This window comes from Macrobrachium nipponense, chromosome 7 (assembly GCF_015104395.2).
Source record: "Macrobrachium nipponense isolate FS-2020 chromosome 7, ASM1510439v2, whole genome shotgun sequence".
Classification (NCBI taxonomy): Eukaryota; Metazoa; Arthropoda; class Malacostraca; order Decapoda; family Palaemonidae; genus Macrobrachium; species Macrobrachium nipponense.
This window is the reverse complement of record NC_061109.1, coordinates 108611669-108638168: the sequence shown is the minus strand read 5'-3', so window position 1 is coordinate 108638168 and position 26500 is coordinate 108611669. Positions and strand designations below refer to the sequence as shown.

Sequence of the window (26500 nt, the reverse complement as noted above, 5' to 3'; positions counted from 1 at the left end):
GCCTTCTGTCTTAGCTAATGGCTGAGCAGGAAACCTTTCTGTTGCATTCCCCTTTGGAGGAATAAGGGATTTTGACGAAGGAAAAATCTATTTCTGGGTGATTGGCTCGTGTCGCCCTATGAAAGGATCCTTAATATCATTCTTTCTAGGTAAAATTAATCTAAAATTACCAGAGAAAAACAAAAATTAAGAAAATGTCAGTAAACTGACTCGCTCACTCTTAAAAAGAAAAGTGTCGGTATGATAATAGGGGCGAGTGGGGAACACTACCACGAGACAATCATCAATTAAAACTTCCAGTCAGAATCCCCCCAAGAGAGAGCTGATACCAACGGGCGATGCAGCCGCTACTACTACTACTAGAGGACGCCACGGACAGCAGCGCCCCTAGCGGACATCCTTAATCTAAAAAGGGCGACACGAGCCAATCACCCAGAAATAGATTTTTCCTTCGTCAAAATCCCTTTTCTGGGCTCAGCTCGTGTCGGCCTATGAAAGAGTACCAGAGAAACAGACAAGATGGGAAAAAAGGAACAAATGAAAAGCAGTGTAAAATGATGGATATAATATAAGTAAATCAATTACAGCATACAAATTAAGCACTTAAAACTAACTTATACTAAACAGTAAAACAACAGAACAGTTAGTAATCTTAAAGTACTTCAATGGTAATTATAGTAAATTACAGTGATGCATGTAATATAAACCAAAAAGGGATTTTACTTGAACATATTTACAAAATATACAAACACATTGTGCCTACCCTAGCATAAAAATAAGGGTAGGTACACTGAAGTCCATCATTAATACAAGTTTGGCAAAATATATACAAACATTGTGTCCTACCCTAGCATAAAAAATAAGGGTAGGTACACTGAAGTCCATCATTAATACAAGTTTTGGCAAAATATACAAACACATTGTGTCCTACCCAGCATAAAAATAGGGTAGGTACGAAGTCACTATCATACAAGTGTGGATGTCCCTAGCAAAAAAATAAGGGACAATCCACTATATGATTCAGCGGCTAAGGCTATGATATTCGAGTAGCCTGGCGATAGGGTGAGGCTGTTGGATGATGTAGGTAGAAAGGAGACCTGGATCTATACTACAACTACTATGCAGTATCAGGGGAAACAATGTTTCCCGCTGCTACTGCTGAAAAACTTTAAAGATTCCAAGGACTTTAGATAATGGCGTTTTAAAGACTGTCGGGGATTTCCATCCAGTATACTTTTTAAGATCCTGAAAGTTCATATGTTTGAAAATAATTAATTGAGGTGGCTACTCCCCTGATATCATGTGCTTTTGGAAATGACTCAGGATTGGCTTGTTTAATGAAGTAAAGGATTTGTTGTCTAATACCTTTTACTGACAAAGTACCACCTTTTTCTCTCATGAAGAGAGCACCTGAGGATCTTGAAGAAGTACGAGATAGAAAGGCTCTAAGAGTTGATACTGGGCAGAGAGAAGGATCCTGGGGAAGTGGGATAACCTTCCAAGGGGCCCACCTTGCGAGGATCCTCATTTTTGGCTAAAAAGCTACGATCCGGAGCAAGTAGAATTCTCCTGATGGGAGGAATTCCACATGACCCGCATCCCTGGATAGAGCCGACAGTTCTGAAATTCTAGCTCCTAGGCTAGGCTTAATAAGAATAATGTTTTCCTCAGGAGCATTATGAATGTACAAGCTGAGTTGTCAGTATCTGAAAGCTAGTTTGAGGACATCATTTAAGAACCATGAAACTGTAGTAGGCCTTTGGGAAGGTCTAAGTCTAGCACAGGCTTTAGAGATAGACGTGAAATAAGATTCAGTCAGATCTATCTGAAAACCTACTTGAAAGATTTTCTTCAAAGCCGATTTATGAGTGGTAATAGTGCTAGCTGCTAAACCTTTTTCAAACAAGGATCTGAAAAAGGATATAGCCAGATTAACTGTCATGGTTGTAGTGTTCGATTTCTTTCAAGAAAGATGCTAATTTTTTAACAGCTGAGTCATATTGTCTAATGGTTGACTCTCTCTTATCTGATTCTAGGAAGAGAATATTCTGTGGATCAATATTAGCATCTTTATTAGCCGCAAACTTCATGAAGTCCATAAAGTTAACGGGTCTGGAGAATTCCTGAGAAGCGAACACAGTCCTCATTTGTACTGATTGTTGATAGCTTGGGATTGGGGATCCGTTGAGGTCGGAGACCCAATTCCAGAAGAAGAGGATACCAGTTGCTCTTGGCCAGTCCGGTGCAATCAGAGCTACTATCCCTTTGAAAGACCTTAGTTTGCTTAGGACTTTCAAGAGAAGATTCACTGGAGGAAAAACATAAATTCTCCTCCACTGATTCAGTCCAACGACAGGGCGTCCGTGGCATAAGCCAGAGGGTCCAGGTTGGGGGCCACATAGCAAGGGAGCTTGTGGTTCGCTTGTGAGGCGAAGAGATCCACTTGGAGACCTGGGACTCTCAGGCTTACCCACTGGAATGACCCGTCGTCTAGAGACCATTCTGATTCCAGAGGAACTGACCGGGACAGGGCGTCTGCTATCACATTTCTTACTCCTGCCAGGTGAGTGGCAGACAGATGCCATTTGTGTTTGTTTGCTAAGGCAAAGATGGCTATTCATGACATGATTGACATGCTTGGACTTGACCCTTCCTCTGTTGATGCAATGAACTACCACTGCACTGTCCAAAACTAGCCTTAGATGAGACTTCTTCGGGGGAAGCAGTCTCTTCAAGGTAAGAAATACTGCCATTGCTTCCAACACGTTTATGGTGGAGCTGGCGAAATTGAACTGACCAAGTCCCCTGAACCTGTTTGAACTGAGAGTATCCCCCCCACCCGGACAGGGAGGGCGTCCGTGTGAATGGTTAACACTGGAAGGGGATATTGAAGGGGTACTTTCTTGGCTAAGTTCTTTACTTTTGACCAAGGACGGAGTTGATTGCGGAGGATCTGTGGGATTACTGACAACTTGTCTCGATATTTGGGTGTTTGCTCTTGATCGCCAAATTCGATTTAAATCTTTCAGCCTTGCCTTCAGGAGGATATCTGTTTACCGAAGCAACTGAAGGGACCCTAGGATTCTCTCCTGGTTTCTCTTGACGTTGTTTGCATTTGAGAAATTGCCTGACAGATTTTGCTATTTCCTTCCGTTTGGCCACTGGAATTGACAGGTTGTGGGAAGACAAATCCCATTGGATTCCTAGCCACTGAAAACGAGACTCTGGAGTAAGTCTGGATTTCGTTTTGTTTATCTGGAACCCCAGATGTTCCAGAAAGTAAACTACCTTTTTGGTGGCTTTGAGACATTCCTCGACTGTTGGTGCCCAGATCAACCAATCGTCGAGGTATGCTGCTACCATGATTCCCTGAGCTCTCAATTGTTGTACAACCACTTCTGCTATTTTTGTGAATACCCTGGGGGCTACATTCAGACCGAAGGGCATCACTTTGAATGAGAATGTTTGATTTCCTAGCCTGAATCCTAGGAATGGGCGGAAGTGCCTGGCTATAGGGATATGATAGTATGAGTCTGTAAGATCGATGGAGCATGTGACGGCTCCACGCGGAAGTAAGGTCCTTACTTGCGAGAGGGTAAGCATCTTGAACTTGTCGCAACGAATGAAAGAGTTTAGCTTTGACAAGTCTAAGATTACCCTTCTTTTTGTTGAGCCTTTCTTTGGCAACGCTGAATAAGCGACCTGAAATTTTAGATGCTTGACTCTCGCAATAGCTCCTTTCTGAAGGAGTTTCTTCCGCGTAATCTGTCAATTCCTCTGATGGTTCCTGATAAAATGATTTGATTGGAGGGGGATCTTTGATCCAACTCCAACCCAATCCTTTGGACACTATGCTCTGTGCCCAATTGCTGAACCCCCACCTGTGGCGGAAGAGGAACAGCCTCCCTCCTACCTGGGGAGCCTCATTGTTGATGGGCGGGTTGACCACCACGCCCTCCCTCTGAACTGCCTGCTCCTTGTTGCCCTTCCTGCGCCACGCTGACGAAAGTAACCTCTCGCCCTACCTCTTGGTTGTTTGTAACCTTGAGCCTCATATGAAGGGTTGAAGGCCGGCGAGATTGCGTAGGAGGTGGATGGCTGTGATTGAGGGGACAACAGGGAGGATGGGCTGGTTCTGCTTCGAACTAGCAGGTTGTCCTTGTTGGGTAACTGGGACAGCCTGCACAAATTGCTGCTGTTGCTGGTGTTTCTGATACGGCTGGAACCTCTTACCAGCCTTCTTTTGCTTCTTACCAGCAGTGGGGACGGATTCTTGTTTCCTCTTCGAGGAAATACCCCACCTAGCTCTAAGGCTCTGGTTGAGCCTAGCAGCTTCGTGGTGCACTTCGTTGACAGCGGACTCTGGGAAGAGATCCGCTCCCCACATGCTAGAAGCCAAGAGTCTATTCGGCTCGTGCCTAATAGTACACTCCTGTAGAACATGCTTCCGGCAATTCCTCCTAGCCTGGAAGAAGTCGAAAGCATCTGTTAGTACCGTCTGGAACTGAGATTTTGCCAAAATCTTGAAACAGCGGTTCCGTAGCATAGAAAGAGCAGCCATTTCCGTGATTATAAGGGAATTGAGGGACCTGCCAAACCTGGTTCGCGCATCAAACTCTGCCTGGATTAGGGAATCCGGCAGCCTTGTAGCTTCTCGCCGAAACTGGTCCATGGCGCAGTCCGGTTTGAGCTTACCAAGCGTGAACGTAGCTGGCAAGTTCTCCCACAGTTCTCCGAAAGCCGGAAGAGCGGAGAAGTAGACTCCGCCTCCTCAACTGTGGGATGGGCTCATCCTTGAGGACTGCCTGAAGGGACTTCTCCACTAAATTCGTGGCGAACGGAAGAGAAACCTCCTCTTCCGTCGCGAAAATAGTAAAGGGACTCTTGTAGGCCTGGAGTTTAGTGTTCGTACACTCCCAGTCCTCAGGCAGTGAACCCATTCCCGCTGAGCATGATCTCTACTATATAGGACAGACTCTCTAGAGATCTTGTCTTCCCTAGTCAGAGCCGTTACAGTCAGCCTAGCATAACCGATGAAAGGCTGCGTCAGACCCGGAGGGTAAAACTCGAAGTCCTCAATCCTCCGAGTTCCACCTCCTGGGATAGAGATCATCCCATCCTTGAAAGGAGCGTAGGCAGCTACTCTCCATGGGTTCTCCATGGAGAAAAGCTGGCAGAGAGTCCGTATGGCGGGAGTTGGAGAATGCCAGTGCTTGTCACTGGGGAGACTGGAAGAGGAACCTGAGATAGCCCGGCTACTCGGTCCTCATTCTCCCTAACCCTGTTAGAGAGATCTTGTATTGACTGGCCTGATTTGGAGACAGAGTGCTCGACAACTGTGCGAACATCTGCTCGAATCTCGTCCCCAGGGCGGAGACTTGCGAGCCAACCAGCTCGCCCACCTGTTGCATCACCACTGCTGAGAAAGCAAGGGAGGGATCAAAGGTGCTAGGCCCTGCTCCTCCTACCGGCGTAGCCGGAGTGGAAGCGGTGGAGGCGGGAGAAGGCAACTGGCTCGGCGGGAGCGCGAGCCTTCTCCTTAGAAGCCTTGCTTCTAGAGCTCTTTGAATGAGAAGAGCTCGGCTTCGCTTTCACCGCGTCGGCGTAGGAAGTCGAAGACTTCCTAGCCGAAGAAGACGAAGACGACTTCCTAGAAGTTGTCTTGGCCAGAGTCTTCGGTTCTCTCTGTCCCTTCACCTTTGGGGGTACAGAGAGAGCGGGAGAGCGGTAGGGATCTCAGATCCCACAAAGCCTTGAAAAGAGCACTCGAAAGAAGGACAGGAGAAGATCCAGGAGCACCCAAGGAAAGACCTTGGCGCCCGACACACCTACCTCAACCAACAAATCCTCTACCCCCTACCGCCATGGGCTCGATGTTAAGGTCCAGGGTAGCGACGTCCGGGACGACTCCTGGGAGGCTACGACCCCAAAGGATTGCTGGAGGTCTTGCTGGATGGAGGCTATCAGAGGGGCCGCGGACAAGGGTGGGTCAACGTAACCAGTCGACTTGCCCGCGGGGAAGAGTCTGGACGGCCAGCTTCTTATCAAGAATGTATGGCTGGCCTTTGGCGGCGTTCTTCCCGAAGCCGCCCACCCACGCGTTTCAGGGTAGCGAGGGCGACTTCCCTCACACCAGTAGCCTGAGAAAAGAAAGGCGAGATTAGCTTCTAGTGGCGGAACGGGGTTAACAAACTTATGACTAAGAGTTGTTAGTAAATGATAAGGAAGCCTATAACGGACTTACCCCATCTCCCAGCTGACCGACTAGGTCGTAGCAGATGGCGCAGGCTTCTGGGTGCCAGACGATCATCTCATTGTATGACGTGGCACAGGGGGCGTGAGACCTGCACTCATCGTGTCCGCAGGGGTCGTACAACGTCGCGTTGCACGCTGGGACCTGACAGTTGGTAGCCTGTAAGTGGAAAGATACATGAGTACCAGGTAAACACTTACAGTCTAACAGATGCTCCGCTGGTGCCGGAGCGATAAAGTTAGATTAAACCAGATCCCCGCCAAAATAACGTGTGGTAACCAGGTTGGTTGTGTGCCCTAGGCTATAGCTCCGCTGATGGCGGGGACACAAAAGGAAACCAACCAGGAGTGGTGGTAATTGGAAACCACGACGGAAAATGGCAGGGGATGGTAGATATTAATAATAACATTACACAATTCATTGAAAAATTAGGGTATATCCTTAAAATAAAAATAATACAAACCTCTCTCCGCCGTCTACTAGAAGAGTGCGCGGGTAAGAAGCAAGCTCCCTTCCGGTAGCGGGGAGAGATGTAAGGATATAGTAGGCAAGCAACCGACCACTAGTAGTGACCACCCCGCCCGCTAGCGGAGCCAGTAATATATAACCAAAGGTGCCCCGGCTGCGACGGAAGGCTCCTTCCGTTATAGTGAGGGAGGTGGCTGAGCAAATGGGAGGGAGATGGGAGGAAGGTCTCGGCGTAACACGGCGGGAGTGAGAGAGGGGGAGGGATGGCCTACTCCTCCCGCCTCACCGACTACCCGCAGGAGACCGGTACCTCATGAGTGGTCGCCCTATACCCCCGCTGGGAGGAAAACCCCTGGCCACCTCAGAGAGGGAGAGAGAGAAGGCGACTGAGGTTTGTTCATGACAACCAAGGGGTCCCCCAGCACCTCCCTATATCAGAAAGGGAGGGCAGGGGCAGGGTAAGGTGCGATGGAACACGTGACCGCAAGTGGCCTAGGCCGCGAGCAACACAACCGTGGAGAGGGCCACGTGAACCAGGCTGTACCAAAACAAGGAACAAGCACCTAGGGCTAGCCTAACACCCTAAATATAATAAATATATACATCGAAAAGATGGAAAAGACACTTTTAGTAAAAGAGAAAGAAGCCCAGGAGGAGGAGGCAGACTGTTCCAAGAAACAGAAGCCTACTCGGAGCCAGCGATAGCCGATGAAGAGCAAGAGCCGGGATGCTGGGCCGGAATAAAAATAATAGCCCTAAATACCAAACTAAGAGATATGGTAGGAGGGCTAAACATAGCTAAAACTCGATGTAAAAAAAACAATGAACGTAATATAGTTAAGCCCATAAGTATAAGAAGTCCCAGTATGGAGGACCGGGAATTCTTAACGAGCAGCATGCGGCCGCCACGAGACAACCGAGGAACCGTATATGACCTATTTAAGAGGAAAATACTGGTTACCCCGGGAAGATAAAAATGCGGTAAAACATTACTTATGGAGTTACTTAACTTAGCCGTGGCAATAGCAGAGCGTTCCATGGTAGAATAATGAGATAAATCCCGTAATAACACAGCACAAGGAAAATGCGTCTTGACGCTAGCGCTAAAATTAAGGATGTCCGCTAGGGGCGCTGCTGTCCGTGGCGTCCTCTATAGTAGTAGTAGCGGCTGCATCGCCCGTTGGTATCAGCTCTCTCTTGGGGGGATTCTGACTGGAAGTTCTAATTGATGATTGTCTCGTGGTAGTGTTCCCCACTCGCCCCTATTATCATACCGACACTTCTTTTTAAGAGTGAGCGAGTCAGTTTTACTGACATTTTCTTAATTTTGTTTTTCTCTGGTAATTTTAGATTAATTTTACCTAGAAAGAATGATATTAAGGATCCTTTCATAGGCCGACACGAGCTGAGCCCAGAAAATAGTTTTTTTCCTCCAAGCATTCCCCCCACCCCTTCTCTCAGATACCAGCAAACACCCCCCCATCTAAAATACTTGAAAATACAATAGATTTTATACGTTTTGGCTTTGTGGCACGTGACTCTCAGAATTTGAACAGCTTCACAGATACAGAAAATCTATTTTTGAGAACTAGCGACTGCATAAAAGGAGAATCGCACAATTCGAACATGCATAATTTGGAACCGGACTGTACTACAGTGGTCCCCCCGTATTCGTGGGGGATGCGTACCAGACCCCCCTCCCACCCCGGTGAATAGTTAGAACCCGCAAATGTTTGGAACCCCTATAAAAACGCTAAAAACAGCCTATTTTGTTAGTTAAAACTCAAGAAAAACCACTGAAAATTTTCATACTTGGGTTTTTAAATAGTTTTATCACTAAAAGTGCATTTTATGATGAAATTGATAAAAAAAACCCAGGAATTTGTGGATATTTCTCATAGAAAAATACCGCGAATGCGAGAATTTTCCGCGAATAATGCGGGGAAACGTTCCTGAGAGAAATCCGCGAATGTGTGAGTCTGCGAATCCGGAGAACGCGAATACGGGGTGCCCACTGTATATTGTAATTTTTTCTAATATGAATTTGTTATTATGGATAAATAAAAAGGTTTTAATAACTTGAAAACGTTTAAAGTTGCACACAGGATGGTGAAAACTCCCACATGTAAACAATGCCACCATTGGGTGCAAGTGTATTGTACGATACAGTCATTTCCTTTAAATAACCTTTTGGATGGAATTTCCTTTACCTGTCCTCTGCCAAAAGCCTTCAAACTCCTCTATCTCATCCTCCATGAAGAGTTCTTCAGCTGAAGGAAGGCTTTGTGGATCGTTTCGGGCACTGGGATCATGCGTGTCTTCACTCCCGTTAGGCCTAACAAACTTGGTTATGAGTACTTGTCTGTTTCTTTGTCCGGCATGTTCACTGTGTAATTTTCATATAAATTTATTTTACGATAAAAAAGAACTGATGAAAATTCAAAATTTTATATGAAATTACAATTTCTTGAAAAGAAATGATAAAAATTCAAAATTCAAAATGAAATGAGTCTATTATAAAGTTTAAATCGAACGATTCTCTCTCTCTCTCTCTCTCTCTCTCTCTCTCTCTCTCTCTCTCTCTCTCTCTCAAAAATTCAAAATTTTATATGAAATTACAATTTCTTGAAAAGAAATGATAAAAATTCAAAATTCAACATGAAATGACAGTTTCTTGAAAAGTTTAGATCGAACGATTCTCTCTCTCTCTCTCTCTCTCTCTCTCTCTCTCTCTCTCTCTCTCTCTCTCTCTCTCTCTCTCTCTCTCTCTCTCTCTCAAAAATTCAAAATTTGATATGAAAATACAATGTCTTAAAAAGAAATTATAAAAATTCAAAATTCCAAATGAAATGACCATTTCTTGAAAAGTGTAGATCAAACAATTCTCTCCCTCTCAATCAAACACGTCTGCTTCTCAGTTAATTACTTTTACTAGTCATTTTCATCAAAACCTATTTCAACAATAGAAAAAAAATGAATGATCAAATCTGCATGATGCGAATGATCAGAATGCACTTCACAATCTGAATAATATGTATGGTGATGGTGATGATACCGATCATTCATACACACTGTGCTTTGACGTCACAAATGCATGAGGCGGAGCCTTCCGTCTTAGCTAATGGGTGAACAGGAAACCTTTCTCTTGCATTCCCCCTTGGAGGAATAATAGTTTTTTCCCCTCAAGCATTCTTCTCACCCCTTTTCTCAGATACCAGCAACCCCCCACACACACACACACACACACACATCTAAAATACTTGTAAAGACAATAGATTTTATACGTTTTGCGCTGCATGACTCGCAGTATTTGAATGGCTTTGCAGATACAAAAAATCTATTTCTGGGCTCAGCTCGTGTCGCTGCGCGAAATATCCTTTAATCTATTATTTCTAGGGTAAATGTACTAACACATACCAGAGAATAAATAAATAAAGAAAAAAGGTCAGTATAACTGACTCGCTCACCCTCCAAGAGGGTGTCGGTATGAACACCATGGCGAGTGAGACCACTACCACGAGCCAAATGCCAATAGAACTCCCCCACTACAAAATCCCTCCAAGAGGAGAGCCGACCACAGAGTGGGCAGCAACTACTACTACTACTCCATCCCATGCTGCCGACTGCTGCGCCTCTGGTGGCCATCCTTTTCAGTTAGCGCACGATTTCACACGTGCCCTTTTTACTCGGTGATTTTGTGCCCTTTTCTTTGGATTTATTTACCATGGAGCGTGCAGCCATCGCAGCGCTAAGTTAAGTACTCAGTGTTTATTGCTATTTGTTTTTTCCTCCGGCCCTGAGCCCGTATTTGCCGTTTTTTAGGTATAAATACGAACTCTAGGTCGGAAGCATGGCAGCATGGTTCTGCCTCGTGGTGGGTTCGTTCTTGGTCGCCCATACCCAGAACATCCCCTTACTTAAAGTACGCTCTATTTCTATTATCCGCTTTGTTTAGGGTACGGTCTACACGGTTTTGTCATGCATGCATGTCTTTTACCTTATGTAGGCTCCTTCCATCAGACCCTAGCCCACGGCTCTTAGTATCGGCCTCGGCTAGCTTTGAGTGGTAGACTTGCCTTCGGGTTAGTCGTACACTGGATTTTTTCTCCTACTATGTTGTTTTCTTTCTTTCATTATTATTTCATTTGATTTATTTATATGATAGTTAGGTTAGTTAGGCGTCTGGCTTGCTTAGCCTAGGTTATGGCCCATAGGGCCTATATGCTACCGCTCTTCAGTTCGGTTGCTTCCCGATAGCATCTCTCTGATCAGTTGGTTATGTTTCTAGGCTTAGTTGTCTTTTGTTTGGTTCTTACCACCGCCCGTGGTCACTACGTGATCACGAGGCAGCCAGACGCCTGTCCAGTCACCATTCCCCCCCTCCCGCTCTTCTATAGAGTCGGGGGGGGGTGGGTCGGTCTACCCTACCCATGCTCGCTCCGCATACCCGAGCCTGCCTCCCTGTCTCCCCAGGCGGAGGGAGTAGAGGGACGGGACAGACCCCAGACTGGACTCGACCTCTCCGGCTTCTCGGTCCGGACCGGATGGTAATGGTGGGGGGGGACTGGCCTTTCCCCCCTCCTTCCGTTGCTACCCCTCGCTCCGTTACTAGCCCGAGTCTGTATGTCCTCTCGCTCTTTCCCACCTTACTAGGGCTCCTTTCCACCACCGGAGACCTGGCATCCAGCGGAAAGGTGCTAGTCCACCCAGCAGGGTGGACCGGAGCATACAGTTGGTCCCTTCTAACCACTCCGTCTCGCTGAGTTACAACACTCCGCCACGCACGGGACTTAGTCCGGTACGTTCGAGTTTTAGGTTTAGATCTTTTATGTTAAACTAGTAAGTTTATCTTAAGTACCTTAAACCACCTCCCCCTCCCCTCCCTTACCTGTCTCACCGGATCTCTCCGGGGTTATAACCTATTCAGGCGATAAGGGAGGGGTTATGCCCAAAATTTTTTCCGAGCTCAAACGGCATGCAACGGAGTTCTTCTGTCTTTAGCCTGTAAAGTGATAGTCTTAAGATACTCATGTGTCTTTTCACTTACAGACCACCAACTGTGAGCATCCGGGATGCGCCGCCACACTTCAGGACCCATGTGGACACGAAGTTTGCCGGTCCCATGCTCCATGCGCGACTCCGCACGGGGACATCCAGGTCTGGTACCACGAGACGTGTTACATCTGTTACGATCTTGGTGAGCCAGCTCTTAGACGGGGTAAGTATTCCAACTCCGGTAACTGGTCCTCATTTGTTTACAGTGCTTAAGTTTTTACATTAATCACCCTAACTTAAGATAAAATTCAGGGGGTCTTATAGCCCCTATAAAATTTTAAGTTAGCTTTAAATTGGTTTTAGTTTTAAGTTATTCTTAAAATCTAATCAATACCTTCCTTCTTCCAGGCCCCGGCTGTGAGGGATACCGCACTGGCAACCCTGCGGGCCTGGGTCGGCGGTTTTGGGAAGAACGCCGCCAAGGGTATGCCCTACATCCTTGAGAAGAGGTTGGCGTACTAATCTTCCCCTTCCCCGGAGGCAAGCTACAGGCTACATCGACCCAGCAGATGGCGGCCCCGACTATCGCTTTCATCCAGCAACAGCTGGCTGCCTCGTTGACGGACCAAGGCCAGGACATTTCCTCTGGAAGTCGCGACGCTTGATATCAATGTGGAACCTATGGTAGGTGTAGACGACCTGTTGGTCGAGGTAGGTAACGTTGGACACCCAAGGGATGCCCTTGGGTGCAACTGGTTCTTCTACCCCTGCAACCTCTCCATCCTTCCAAGGCTTTACAGGTAATGAACTGTAACACTTCTCCTGACGCTTCAGTTAGAACCCAAGGTCAAGGATCAAACAGTGAAAACCTTGACGAAGACGTCGTCGTCGTCTAAGAAAGACGGGCTTTTCGGCGTCATCTTCTTCTCGTAAGTCTCCGGCTAAAAACCCCGGAGCAGAGAGATCTAAAGCTTCTGGGTCCGGCTCTAAGTCTTCGAGGAGTAGATCCTCCAGGGAGAGATCTCACACTCCAGCGGAGTCGTCAGTTCCGCTACCCTTGGTTCCGATTCAGAGCCACCCTTCCACCTCCGCAGCAGCTCGGCTTTGGACTCCAACGCTGTCTGTTACAACAAGTGGGCGATCTGGTTGGGTCTCTGAAAAATAGCATGGAACAAATGATCTCTCGGTTGTCTGATAGGATTACCTCTCAGGACAACATTATAGCCGGACTGAGCCAAGCTCCTCTAGCCTCTCCTCCACCTTTCAACACAGGTGGAGCCCAGCTACCCCCGGATTGACTCTCTACCTCCGTTCTCAATGAACAACCCTTGGAGAGTAGCGTCATACGCCCCCTTCCAGGACGGGCTTATCTCTATCCCGGAATGTGGAACTCGGAGGATTGAGGACTTCGAGTTCTACCCGGAAGACCTTCAGCCTCCGTTCATCGGCTACGCAGGCTCACCGCCTCAGCCATGACTCGGTATGATAAAGTACCAAAGAGACAGTCCTCTATTCACGTGACCAGGCTCAGAGAGAATGGCTCAGGTGTCTAGAGGACATGGATTGTTCCAACACGAAAATCCAACCCTTTAAGAGTCCGTTTACGATCTTTACGATGGAAGAGAGTACCCCGCTCCCTTTCTTGACAAAGATCGCGACAACTACTATTCCAGCAGCCCAGAAGGGGGATTCCATGCCTCAACTGAAGGAAGCAGATCCTACATCTCCTTTGTACTTTCCTTCAGCCGGTGAAATTGTGGGAAGATTTAACCTAACACCTTCTCAGCTGGCAAACTCAAACCAGGACGTGCTATAGGAGCAGTTTTGGTGAGAAGCTACCTAGGCTTCCAGATAGCCTTATTCAGGCAGAATTCGATGCCAAGTCACGGTTAGCCAGGTCTATTAATTCCATGGCTATGACCAAGGTGGCTACCATTGCCTATGGGTCGGAGCCACTCTTCAAGCTTCTTACCAATCTTTGACTCAAACGGTGCAGTCGGATATGTTTGAGTTCGCCACTGCCAGGACGAATTGTAGGAAACATGTCCTACAAGAAGCGACAATTCGACACGAGCCGAATAAGTTGCTTACGTTAAGCATCTGGGGAGCAGACCTCTTCCCAGAAGCGATGGTGAAGGAGGTTCAGTCAGAGGCTACGAGACTGAACCAGAGCCTTAAAGACCGTTGGGGTCTTACGGCCAAGAGACGACAGGATCAAGCCGGTAAGGGTAAGGCTCAAAGGAAACCTAGACGTTTCCAGCCCTACCAGAAGAAGCAGCCACGCTTCTCTCAGCAAGTTCCGGCTGTTCCCTTAGTACAAACAGCCCAACCTTCCACCTCAAAGGGTCAGTCGCAGCCGATTTATGTTATCTCCCCTCAGCCTCAGCCCCTCCTCCACCTCTACGCCCTCTCTCCGGCCTACAACCAGGTCTTCGAGGGTCAAGCTTCACAGAAGTATGACCGCTCGGGTAAGGGAGGCAGAGGTAAGCGATCCTTTCGTGGGAGAGGATCGGGAGGTCCCTTTAATAGGGGAAAACATTTGTTCAGGGGAGGCCGAGGAGGCTACCAGAACCAATGAGGAACTTCAGGTAGGAGGGAGGCTGTTTCACTTTCGCCACCGGTGGGTGGAACTTCAGCAAGTGGGCTCAGAGCATTGTGTCAAAAGGGCCTGGGTTGGAGCTGGTTAGCGAACCCACCCCCATCCAGACCTTTCCGCCAACTTCCTTCCAAGGAATTGACGGAGTATGCGGAGGATCTCCTTCAGAAAGGAGCTATAGCGAGAGTCAAAAGGTTAAAATTTCAAGGACGCTTGTTCAGCGTGCCAAGAAAGGCTCACAAAAAAGAAGGGTAATCTTAGACTTGTCCCGCTTAAACTTAGCCATTCGCTGCGACAAGTTCAAGATGCTCACGATCTCGCAGGTGCGGACCTTACTTCCCGTGGGGCCGTCACCACCTCTATCGATCTACCGACGCTTACTATCATATCCCTATTGCAAGGGACCCACTTCCGGTCCGTTTTCTGGGCTTCAAGATAGGAGACCAGACATTTCCTTCACGGTAGTTCCTTTCGGGCTAAACGTAGCACCCAGGGTGTTTACGAAGCTGGCGGAAGTAGTAGTTCAACAACTAAGATCGCAAGGGGTTATGGTAGTAGCGTATCTCTACGATTGGTTGATCTGGGCTTCAACAGTCGAGGAATGCAACAGAGCAACACTGAAAGTTATTCAGTTCCTGGAATATCTAGGCTTCAAGATAAACAGGACCAAGTCAAGACTCACTCCAGAGTCAAACTTTCAGTGGCTAGGCATTCAATGGAATCTATCCTCCCATACTCTGTCGATTCCATCAACCAAGAGGAAGGAAATAGCCAAGTCAGTCAAAGCAATTTCTGAGTCACAAACTGGCGTCAAGAAGAACTCAGGAAAGGATCCTGGGTTCACTCCAGTTTTGCATCAGTGACGAACATCCTAATGAAAGCCAAACTGAAAGACCTAACCAGAATCTGGCGCTCACGAGCAAATGTCAGGTCCAGGGACAAATTATCCTCAGTCCCTCTGATTCTAAAGAATCGACTCCGGCCGTGGGCAAAGAAAGTCAAGAACTTGTCGGTGTCAGTGCCCCTTCAGTTTCCTCCACCAGGGATCACCATCCACACGGACGCTTCATTAAGCGGTTGGGGAGGATATTCCCAGTTCAGAAAGTTCAAGGAACGTGGTCACCTCAGTTCCGTCAGTTCCATATAAACGTACTGGAAGCAATGGCAGTGTTCTTGACTCTAAAAAGGTTACGTCCGCCAAAGTGCTCCCACATAAAGCTAGTCCTGGACAGCGCAGTGGTAGTACATTGTATAAACAGAGGAGGCTCCAAATCACGTCATCTAAATCATGTCATGGTAGCCACATCTTCTCCCCTGGCGGACAAGTTCAGTTGGCATCTCTCCTCCACTCATATAGCTGGAGTTGAGGAAGCGTCATAGCAGATGCTCTATCCCATATCCCGATCAGTACCTCTAGAGTCGGAATGGTCACTGGACAACAGTTCGTATCCAATGGATTCTTCAGAGAGTTCCAGGTCTACAGGTGGATCTCTTCGCATCTCAAGCGAACCACAAACTCCCATGTTATGTGGCCCCCAACCTGGACCCTCTGGCCTATGCCACGGACGCCCTGGCTCTAGACTGGAACAACTGGGAGAAGATTTATGTCTTTCCTCCAGTGAATCTTCTCATGAAGGTGTTAAACAAACTCAGGACATTCAAGGGTCAGTGGCTCTAGTAGCCCCAGACTGGCCGAAGAGCAATTGGTACCCTTTAATTCTGGAACTGGGTCTTTGCCCTCTTCGGATTCCCAATCCTGGCTCTCCCAGTCAGTACAAACGAAGACTGTGTTCGCTTCCTCAGGGATTCTCAAAACCCTAACTTTATGGATTTCATGAAGTTTGCAGCAAAAAGGGATGCGAATATTGACCCGCAAAATATTCTCTTCTTGGAATCTGATAAAAGAGATTCAACTTTGAGACAGTATGATGCTGCTGTCAAAAAGTTAGCAACCTTCCTGAGAGAATCAGATATTAGGATCATGACAATCAATTCAGCTATATCCCTTTTCAGATCCTTATTTGAAAAAGGCTTAGCAGCTAGCACGATTACGACAAACAAGTCAGCCTTGAAAAAGATTTTTCAATTTGGTTTCAACATAGACTTGACAGATTCCTACTTCTCGTCTTATTTCCCAAGGCGTGTGCTAGACTAGACCTTCTGTAAGGCCTACGTCAGTATCATGGTTCTTAAACGATGTTCTAAAGCTGGCTTCAGAAACCAATAATGACACATGCTCGTTTATAATGCTTTTCTTAAGAAAAACTCTATTTTATTAAGCTTGGCCTCAGGAACTAGGATTTCAGAACTGTCGGCTTTATCCAGAGATCCGGATCATATCCAGTTCCTTCCCACAGGGGAAGTGCTACTTTCTCCGGAACGTAGCTTTTTAGCTAAGAATGAAGATCCTTTGATGAGGTGGGAACCATGGAAGGTTCTACCCCTTCCACAAGATGTATCTCTTTGCCCAGTTTCAACCTTACGAGCCTTTCTGTCTAGGACCTCCTCATCCTCATCGGGTCCTCTCTTTAAGAGAGAAAAAGGTGGTACTTTATCTATTAAAGGTATCAGGCAACAAATCCTGTACTTCATTAAACAGGCCAATCCTGACTCTTTCCCAAAAGCACATGATGTCAGGGCATTAGCCACCTCAATTAACTATTTCCAACATATGAACTTCGATGAGTTGAAAAAGTATACTGGATGGAAATCGCCGACAGTGTTCAAACGTCATTACTTAAAGTCCTTGGAAGCTCTGAAATTTTCAGCAGTAGCAGCGGGTAACATAGTCTCCCCTGACTCCACCTAATCTTTAGTAGAAGAACCAGTCCTCCTTTCTACCTGCCTCACCCAACAGTTCGTCTATTCCTGCCTTGTTCATCTACGGTCACCTTGTGTCTTAGCTGCTTTGTTGATGATGTAGTGGGTGTCCCTTATTTTTTTTGCTAGGGGCACTCACAATTGATTATGGATTTTGATCTCTTGGATGTCATCCCCTTATTTTTATGCTAGGGGATACATCTTATTTGTAATGGTTACGGGTTTTGTATATTAAGTTATATACATTCCTTTATATATTATTATTGTTGAGTTTGTTTTGTTCAACTTATTATGTTAATTGCTCTGGATTTCTGATACATAGCTTTACACAGATACCATTTTTGCACATATATGCCTTATTACCCCTGTATATATGTAAATTACCTTAAGTTAAGAAATATTATTAGAATTAAGTGTAATTTAAGCAATATTTCTATTTTGTATCATTGTGTATATGTATCCTTATTAGCAATTATATTCTTTCAATTTTATTTTACCTTTTATTTGAGACCTTCTTTTATTTTATTAATTTTGTTTACAATCTTGTGCTATTTCTCTGGTACGATTTCGCGCAGCGACACGAGCTGAGCCCAGAAAAGGGATTTTGACGTAAGGAAAAATCTATTTTCTGGGCGATTGGCTCGTGTCGCCAGCGAAATCCCGCCCTACCCATCCCATCGCCCAAGATTGTCTGCTAACTTCAGGATGGCCACCAGAGGCGCAGCAGTCGGCAGCATGGGATGGAGTAGTAGTAGTAGTTGCTGCCCACTCTGTGGGTCGGCTCTCCTCTTGGAGGGATTTTGTAGTGGGGGAGTTCTATTGGCATTTGGCTCGTGGTAGTGGTCTCACTCGCCATAGTGTTCATACCGACACCCTCTTGGAGGGTGAGCGAGTCAGTTATACTGACCTTTTTTCTTTATTTATTTATTCTCTGGTATGTGTTAGTACATTTACCCTAGAAATAATAGATTAAAGGATATTTCGCTGGCGACACGAGCCAATCGCCCAGAAATAGATTTTTCCTTACGTCAAAATCCCTTTTTTGAGAACTAGCAACCTCATAAAAGGGGAATCGCACAATTCGAACACTCATAATTCAGGACCGGACTGTATGTGGAATCATCAGACCACCTTTACCTCTCTCTACCTGAAGGACATCACTCATAGGCCCTTGGACACTTTTTCCTTGGGTGCAGTGGTGGCTGCCCAACATGTCTAACTTGCCTAGTGCTCCTTGTGAGGAAAATTTTATCTAGTCTGGATGTTAGTGTAAAAGAGATTGTGATTGGAGTGGATGGTCTTATTTTCTCCTTTTCCTTCTTCGCTCCCGGATCAGTCTAGATACAGGTAAGAAGGCTTTCCTTCTTTTCTTTTTCATTTCATACAGTGAATAAATCTCAGAAATAGAAATGATGCCATGCTCCCCACTGTAAACAGAGAATTATCTTCATAGATCAAGGCAGTTAACCAACTGTTTGTTTTTACAACAAATACAAATCCTCCCTTTCTTCTTAGCACGTTGTGGAATCCTATTCCCATCATGACAAAAGCCTGGATGTCATTTTCTCCTTCAAGTCAGAGGCTTTCAACTCCTTCCTATGCTCCAGCAGTGGTCAAGAAGTGAGCCCAGGTGAGCCAGACCTACTATTGGTCATTGGTTACTTTTCCTCCCACCAATAAGTAAGTCTCCCAATGTTAAGGGTGAGGGTTTGTATTTGTATTGGAACAAATCACAAATTTTTAATCAGTTTGTATTTTTCCTAATACCGTATAAACTCACATTTCATGCGACTTTTGAAGCCCAAATTTTGGAGCTAATTTTAAGGTGGTCGTATCTTACATGAGATATAAAATTCGAGTATGTAATAATCATATATTAGCCCTCTTACGCCGATTGGACGTATTAAACGTCGAGATAAAATGTCTCCCGGGTGCTGATTGGACGTATTATACGTCGACATAAAAAAAGTTTTTTTAAAATTCGCGGAAAAATACTTTCCGCGCCTGGTGGGATGCTGGGAGTTCACGGATCAAGCTGTTGTTTTGTTTAGAAGCGTGACCCAAGTGCACATGCGCGAAATGCCTCCTTCTCACATCAGCCAGCATCAGCGACGCATCGTCCGAGAGCGATCTTTTGCCTCAATCGTGTTTTTCCGAACTTGTGCGAGACTTAGAGTATTTGTGTTGCTACAGGACGTTCATAGAGATGTCTCAACGACGTATGGAATGCGAAAGGCGCGTTTTACCCGTCGGAAGGGATTGTGTGAGGCGTATTCTGGACTTGGATGCTGGCGAAGGACCAAGCACCCAAGATGACCTGGCGCCTCAACGCCGTTCTGTGCGGCCACGTGTGGATGAAAGTGGTTTAGGATCACAATGTGTGTCTCATATGCCTTTATTAACCCCTAGGAAGCATCGGGGTGTCCTTAGGGACATTCGTAGGAATTTGGGAGGCCTCCAACCAAGGGACATAGACGAGTACTTATTGAAGCTCAATCGGGAGTATGTCGCAAGTCCTCATTTTGATGGCGGTTGGTCATCCAGTGATAAGGACATTACTCCCGATGTCAGTGACAATGAATATTTGCCCCCAATGTCCATTCGAGGCTCACATCCCGAAAGTGAGCTCGAATTTAGTTCTCTGGTAATGTTAGCAATATTTACCTTAGAAATATGAACTAAAAGGATATTTCACTGGGCGACACGGGCCCTTGCCCAGAAATAGATTTTTCCTTCGTCAAAATCCCGTTTTTAAGACTAATGTTGTAAAATAACTTTGAAACTATCTTGAATTTAGTTTAAGGTGATAGCTGAAGACTAAATTAGGCAGTTTATAAACATTGGAATAGTGGTCTTGGGTGGGCAGTTTTTAGCAATTTTTGATTGGGGTACCAGGATAACACAGGTATTTACTTATCACGGGGGGTTCTGGGCCCTATCCCCCCGTGATTATCAATGCCCTACTGTATTGTAATTTGGTCTAAAAATTGAACTCGTATGGTACACGAGATAAATGGAAAAAAATAATTTTTTAAGGTTGAAAATTTGGGGGTCGCACAATATGCGAGATCGCATGTTACACAAGTTTATACGGTACTAAAAAAGTTGAGAACAGCTGCCTAATTCATCAGCATATTTTATATCAGAAGAGTGCCTGTTGGTGCATTGTTCGTTTGTTCGTATGGTGCTTTTACGTTGCATGGAACCAGTGGTGCATTGGTCGGAAGTTTAGTGATCAGCAATGGAGAATCCAGCTTGATGGAAAATCTTTGTCGTAAATATAGGAGATGATACAAACATTTCTGCTCTTGTACTTGTTGTTTGAAAGACATTAAGATTTTAGAGATTTAATTTTTTTCAAAATTAATGTACAGTAGAACCCTGGTCCTTGACGGTAATCATTCCAGAAGAAGCACCAAAATTCGATTCAATTGAGATCGGAATCAGTTTTTTCCATAAGAAATAATTGGAAACGATTAATCTATTCTTTATCACTAGTCATTACCCTAACCTTGCCTTTTTATGCAAAACGTTACACTTGAATTACAATTAAATAAGTTCAAAGTTAGATAACATACCATTTTAGTTGCTTTTTTTTATATATATATACAGTAGTGCCTCGGGTTACAAAATTAATCCGTTCCGAAGCGGCCTTCGTAACCTGATTTTTTTGTATCTAGAACTACATTTTACATGTAAGTTGCTTAATTCGTTGAAAGCCCTACAAAAACACCGCAGTAAATTTTATAATAAAGCTAAATTGACCAATAAACAATGAAATACAACAATTTGGACCATTTAATACTTAACCTAACCATTACTGTACCTGTAAATAAAGAGTATTAGTGTACAGGGTACAAGAAATACTGTGTACATGTACGTACGTATGAAGTAAAATGTGGAACCTTACCTTTCAAGTGAGGTGATGTCCAAAATTGGCGAGAGAGGGGGAGGACAAACGGCAGAAAACATGAACATTTAACTTTACGAAACATTAAAAAATGGCAGAAAACATTAACACTAAACTTTACGAAACACATTAACAAATGGCAGAAAACATTAATACTTCTTGAATATCTCCATCTTCGTCTCCATAGAAAACATCCTCTTCTTTCCGTGAACTTCAGCAATATAAGTCTTGGGACCCATGGCTAATAACATAAGTCATTAAGTTCACACACAACACAATAAAGTAACTTACAGTACAACGAAAGCGAAATCACTTACACGAATTTACGTTAACAAACGAAATACTATATGTGAACGAACGAATTCCAGAGATATTTATGATAATGCTGCCGCAAAAAATGGTCAAGGAACGCCTTTACAAGAGGCATGATGGGACAGATGCTGACCAATAGGAGAGCAGGATCTTACGGCGGTGACTAGCATCAGGAACCAATGGGAGAGCGGGAGGATGGTGGCAAGTCTACTGAGTTGGCGGGGTGCCAGTTTTAAAATTGTTCTTGGCGGCCCGGGCAAATCTCGGAATTTACCCTTTTGCAACCTGAATTATTTTTGTATACAGAAACAAAAAAATCTTTGTCTTTGCTTTCGTAACCTGAATTTTTTGTACATAGGGACTTTCGTATGTAGAGGTTCCACTGTATACAGAGTGCTATAGGCTAGGCTAGGTACTGCACTGCACTGGGTAGACATAAATTGATGCTAATGGTAAAATTGAAAAACGAATTAATTATTACGTAAATTAATAAAATATTAAAAATAAGCTGAATTATGTCTGTTATCACAAACTTACAAAAAATTGCCTGCGATATGCCGCCCGTTTGCTTTTCAGCCAATTGCCATGAGCTGATGTAAACAAACCATAGCCCTGCCCTGATGGCCTATGGCTGTAATACATGAACATCTGCTATGCCTTTCTTGGGACCCATGATTTAATCAAAATGCAGTACAAAAAACCACAAAACTAAGGAAATACCTGTACAGGTAAGTATGTACTGGACCAAAATATTTGATACAGAGCTGAGCAGGGTTTAAACGACGCCAGCCAGTGCCAACTGACCAAAACACTTGTTTACAAAAATCATATGATTTATCAGATCGGATTCAAGTTTTTTGTTCGAGCTCCAATGCAAAATTCGCTTGACATATTGCATGAGTTCTGATATGGTCGAGGACCGAGGTTCTACTATATAGTATATGTATTCTCTTTTTCCTCATTTATTTTCATAATTGTTCTTTCTTAAATAGTCATGAGTTTAATAAATTGCTAATGAAAGAAGTATCAGTTAACTATTCATATGTATGGCACCACTTTTTCATTTTTAATGTTGAGTGGCCTTAGTGTCTTAGTGTTTAAGCAGTATATCCACCTGAATATAAATATACAGGTAGTTCCCGGATTACGATAGGGGTTCCGTTCTTGAGATGCGTTGTAACCTGAAAATAATCGTAAGCCGGAACATCATAAAAAATCCTTAGAAAACCTTACTTTTAATGCTTTGGGTGCATTCAAAACTATGTAAACTGCATTCTTATTGCATTTTTCTTTAAAAAGAGCTTCAAATATTGATTATTTTGCATTTTTGGTGTCACATTTCTTCTGCGAGATGAGCATTGTAGGTATCGTAAACCTGGAAATAATTTCTGATGAATATACTAGTAGCTTGGTAAAATTAAAAGTTTGTTAAATAAATAGGGAGAAATCTTAGGAGCAGACAAGGGGTAACAGTTAAAGCAGTGCAGCTTGGACTTATCTGCAATGGCTAGACAAGAAGTATTGAGACCATCCACAGAATATATTGGGCTTCTAATCCCAGGATATTGATAATTGTGAACCACCATTGTATTTCTGAATCTTGAAGGAGTGTTTGGTAAATGAACAAAGAAAGTTAGCCTTGAAAGCATTAAACTGCATTAAGTTTCCTTGCCTGCATTGGAAAGTCTATGAAAATACGAAGTGAAAATTTATTTCAGACCACAAAATAAAGACTGTCACTATGGGGAAAGTAGTGTTACATCCAGTTATGAGAGCTGGGACAGGAGAAAGTCAGAATGGTTATCATTGGTGAAAAATATGAAATGAGCTTGGGAGGATTGTCTTAGTGGTGTGCAATATCTACAGGAATGATCTGATGACAATTTAGTAAAAGCCTACCAAAGCTTGTTTGCAGTTTAATAACTATGCTTGATGATCCATTCTTTGATTTTGTATATTGCAGGTGCTACATGAAGGAGACCCTTTTAGTGGGTGGGTTGCAACTGTTTTGCAAAATGTTGGGGGTAGGTTGCAACTTCGTTATGACACTCCAGACTGCTCTGGTGAAATTTTATGGCTGTTTTATCAGCATCATCGTTTAAGACCTCTTGATTGGATTTATCACCAAGGCACACCTTGGCGGTAAGTGTACTACTTCTATGTTAGTTTGTTTTATTAATTATTTTCCTTAAGTACAGCAATGCACTATGTACAGAGGCCTATTTACATTTATTTATACATATTTGAAGAGTCCATAAGTCTAATAAACAGGGGCAATGTCCAATGAATATATCAAGTACATACTATTGACAATAAGTCCTAGAAAGACATTTTGTTCATACACGGAACAAACCTTCGGTCTTAACATTAGGATAATCTTATAGTGCCAGCTGGAAACCAATTAAAACAATAAAAGATTGTAAAGCAAGGAATCTGTGACATTTGGCAATTCATGCGTATATGAGGTGGAGTCTGGTCTCTGACCGGGCTTGGATGAGGATCCTTCTAGGCCTTCTGTTTCATGTCGTTGCTCTCCTAGGGGGAGAGTCAACGAGGCGAACCAGAAGGCCTAGAAGGATCCTCATCCTTCCCTAAGGCCTTGCTGAGTCCGAGGCAGGAGGCTAAAGCTTTGTTCGAGCTTCCTTGTTCTGGGTATGCTCAATCAATTTTGCAGCACATTAATGCCTTGGTCTGGGGTCAGGATGGGTCCCTGCACTCTAATAAGTCATCTAAGCTTCTCCCCTCCTCTCGTGCAGCATAGGAAATATTAGTAATTCAACTGATGCCTCGTCACCTTAATCGGACATGATCCGTCTGAAGCCTGACTTGACTCTGGATCAGGTGTTCGACGTCCATAAGGGTTCGTCAGTCTAAAGCTCCACGTATATGTAAGCAGCAGCAGTGCCCCTTTCAGCCTTGCCCCTACAAGCCAGGAAGGGGGCTAGAGGAAGGGACAGAGTGGGTCATCGATAGAGAAGGCGGCACTCCCTTCTTGTTGCCACGGGGGCCAGGGCAGGATGCCTGGCTGGCCGTTGGGCCAATTGGCAATTCCACAAAGCAGAGAAGTGGGTAGTAGATGTCCTTCAGGAGGGGTATCTACTACCTTTTGGCTTTCTTCCCCCACTCTCAGACAGACCCCTCCTCCACTTAATTTATGCTTAAGACTCTCCGAAGTACTTAGCTCTTCAGGAGGAAGTGTTGAAGATGCTGGACAAGGGCACAGAGGAGGAACTACATTGTTCTTCACCGGGGTTTTACAGTTGGATTTTCCTGGTTCCAAAGGCTACAGGCAGTTGGAGGCCAGTGTTAGATCTTTCCACGCAGAACCACTTCATCAGGAGGACAAGGTTCAGGATGGAGACACCCCAAACGGTTTTGGCAGCAATACTAAGGGAAAAGACTTTTTGCTGTCAATAATGTGAAGGACACTTACTTCCAGATTCCAGTTCACCCTTTGTCCAGGAAATTCCTTCACTTCAGCCTTGGAGAGCAAGTTTTCCAGTTAAGGTCCTTTGCTTCAGTTGGACTACAGCACTTCAAGTGTTCACAAGGGTCTTTGCCTTAGTTTTGACGTGGGCTCATGGTTAATGGATTCGCCTGTTGAGATACTTTGACAACTGGCTTGTCTTGGCAAGTTCCAGAGAGAAGCTGGTTCAGAACAGGGATCATCTTCTCCAGTTTTGTCAGAGCCTGGGCATTGTGTTAAACCTGGAGAAGTCCAATCTGCTTCCAAGCCAGAGGATTCTTTATCTGACTATGTCTACAGATATGGCAGCGTTGAGGGTTTTTGCAGTGGGAGCAGAGGTTGCAGAAGTTCAGGTCTGTGGCATGCCCCTTCCTGTCACAGGCTGAACAGCCAGCTCACCAGTGGTAGGTTCTTCTCAGGATCTTGTCATCTCTCAAAAAGATGGTCCCTCATGGTCGACTCCCCCTTCTCTCTCTGCATTGGAGGCTGAAGGAGTTCTGGTCCCCGGCAGGAGATTCCTCTCAGCAGCGAGTACCTCTATCAGAAGAGGTGAGAAGAGTCCTTCATTGGTGGTTGGATGACCAGAATCTTATGGTAGGAGTCCCTCTACATTCACCCCCTCCAGGTTTACTCCTGTTCCTTGATCCTTCCATTGATGGTTGGGATGCTCATTTGGAGGATCTCTTGCCCTCTGGTGTATTGAGCGTGGAAGACAAGCTGGTTCACATCGTGTTGGAGTTGAAAACAGCTTTCCTAGGTCTGCAAGAGTTCTGAGAGAGGATAGAGAGTCACTCTGTTGTTCTGATGTCAGACAACATCATGGAGGGTGGCCTATGTGAACAAACATGGAGGGCTGGTATCTTGCCAACTCCACTCGTTGACAGTCAAGATGCACTAGTCTTGCCATCATGACGAGAGCTCTCTGGCGTGGCGTTTACAGATCTGCCCTGTTGCCAATTTTACAAAAACAACAACTGATCCGGGTGTGACAGACCTTTGAATGTCTTTGAGACAAACCCTGAGGCTATAATTATGAGATTATAGGGGCTTTTCATTCCCAGGTACTTTAACCTCCTTCCTATTTGGCCCTGCTCTCAATCTCTCTCTTATCTAAATCTTTTATCTGTCCAAGCGAGAGTTTTTTATGGGATAACATAGGCCCTCCATTCGCCTTTTCCTCCAGAAAATACCTATATATTTTGTGTATTATTGCCTTTTCTTGGCATGGCTGTGAGATGACCAGGGATAGCTTGTAAGTTGGTGTCAAAATCACTCCACACTTCAGTCAGGTCAAAACTTTGCCATATTGTATTCAAGCAATATTCAGTCATTGTTTCCTATCCATTATTTTGTCTCAGAGAGAGAGAGAGAGAGAGAGAGAGAGAGAGAGAGAGAGAGAGAGAGAGAGAGAGAGAGAGAGAGTGAGTTACAAGGATTAGGATGTCTCAAAGACTTGTTGGTCCATCCAAGGAGACATCGTGGGCTCACGTATCTGTTGGAGCAAGTTTTACTGTGCATTCATCGTGTCCTAATAATTTTGTCTAGCTTTCTTTTAAACTCTTCCACACTGTTACTGTTTACAACCTCTGGTGGCAGTTTATTCCACCTGTCACATATCTTGTATGTAAAGAAGTTCTCACAATGGGATGTGTTGTATCTCTTCAGTTCTAGTTTCCATCC

At 44.8% G+C, this 26500-nt stretch overlaps 2 protein-coding genes across 2 annotated transcripts in view; one reads left to right on the top strand and one right to left on the bottom strand.

Annotated features, from left to right (window-relative positions):
- The window catches only part of LOC135217220 (scm-like with four MBT domains protein 2), a gene marked incomplete at its 5' end in the record, with an annotated part of 91321 nt that extends 65727 nt beyond the window's left edge, over nt 1-25594 (top strand). Inside the window, 3 exon segments of the mRNA XM_064252950.1 lie at nt 23318-23496; nt 24485-24726; nt 25446-25594. Coding sequence (XP_064109020.1) covers nt 23318-23496; nt 24485-24726; nt 25446-25594 — 570 coding nt within the window.
- The window catches only part of LOC135217278 (small ribosomal subunit protein eS27), a 205202-nt gene that overhangs the window by 170442 nt on the left and 8260 nt on the right, over nt 1-26500 (bottom strand). The gene's annotated exons all lie outside the window — the stretch shown is intronic.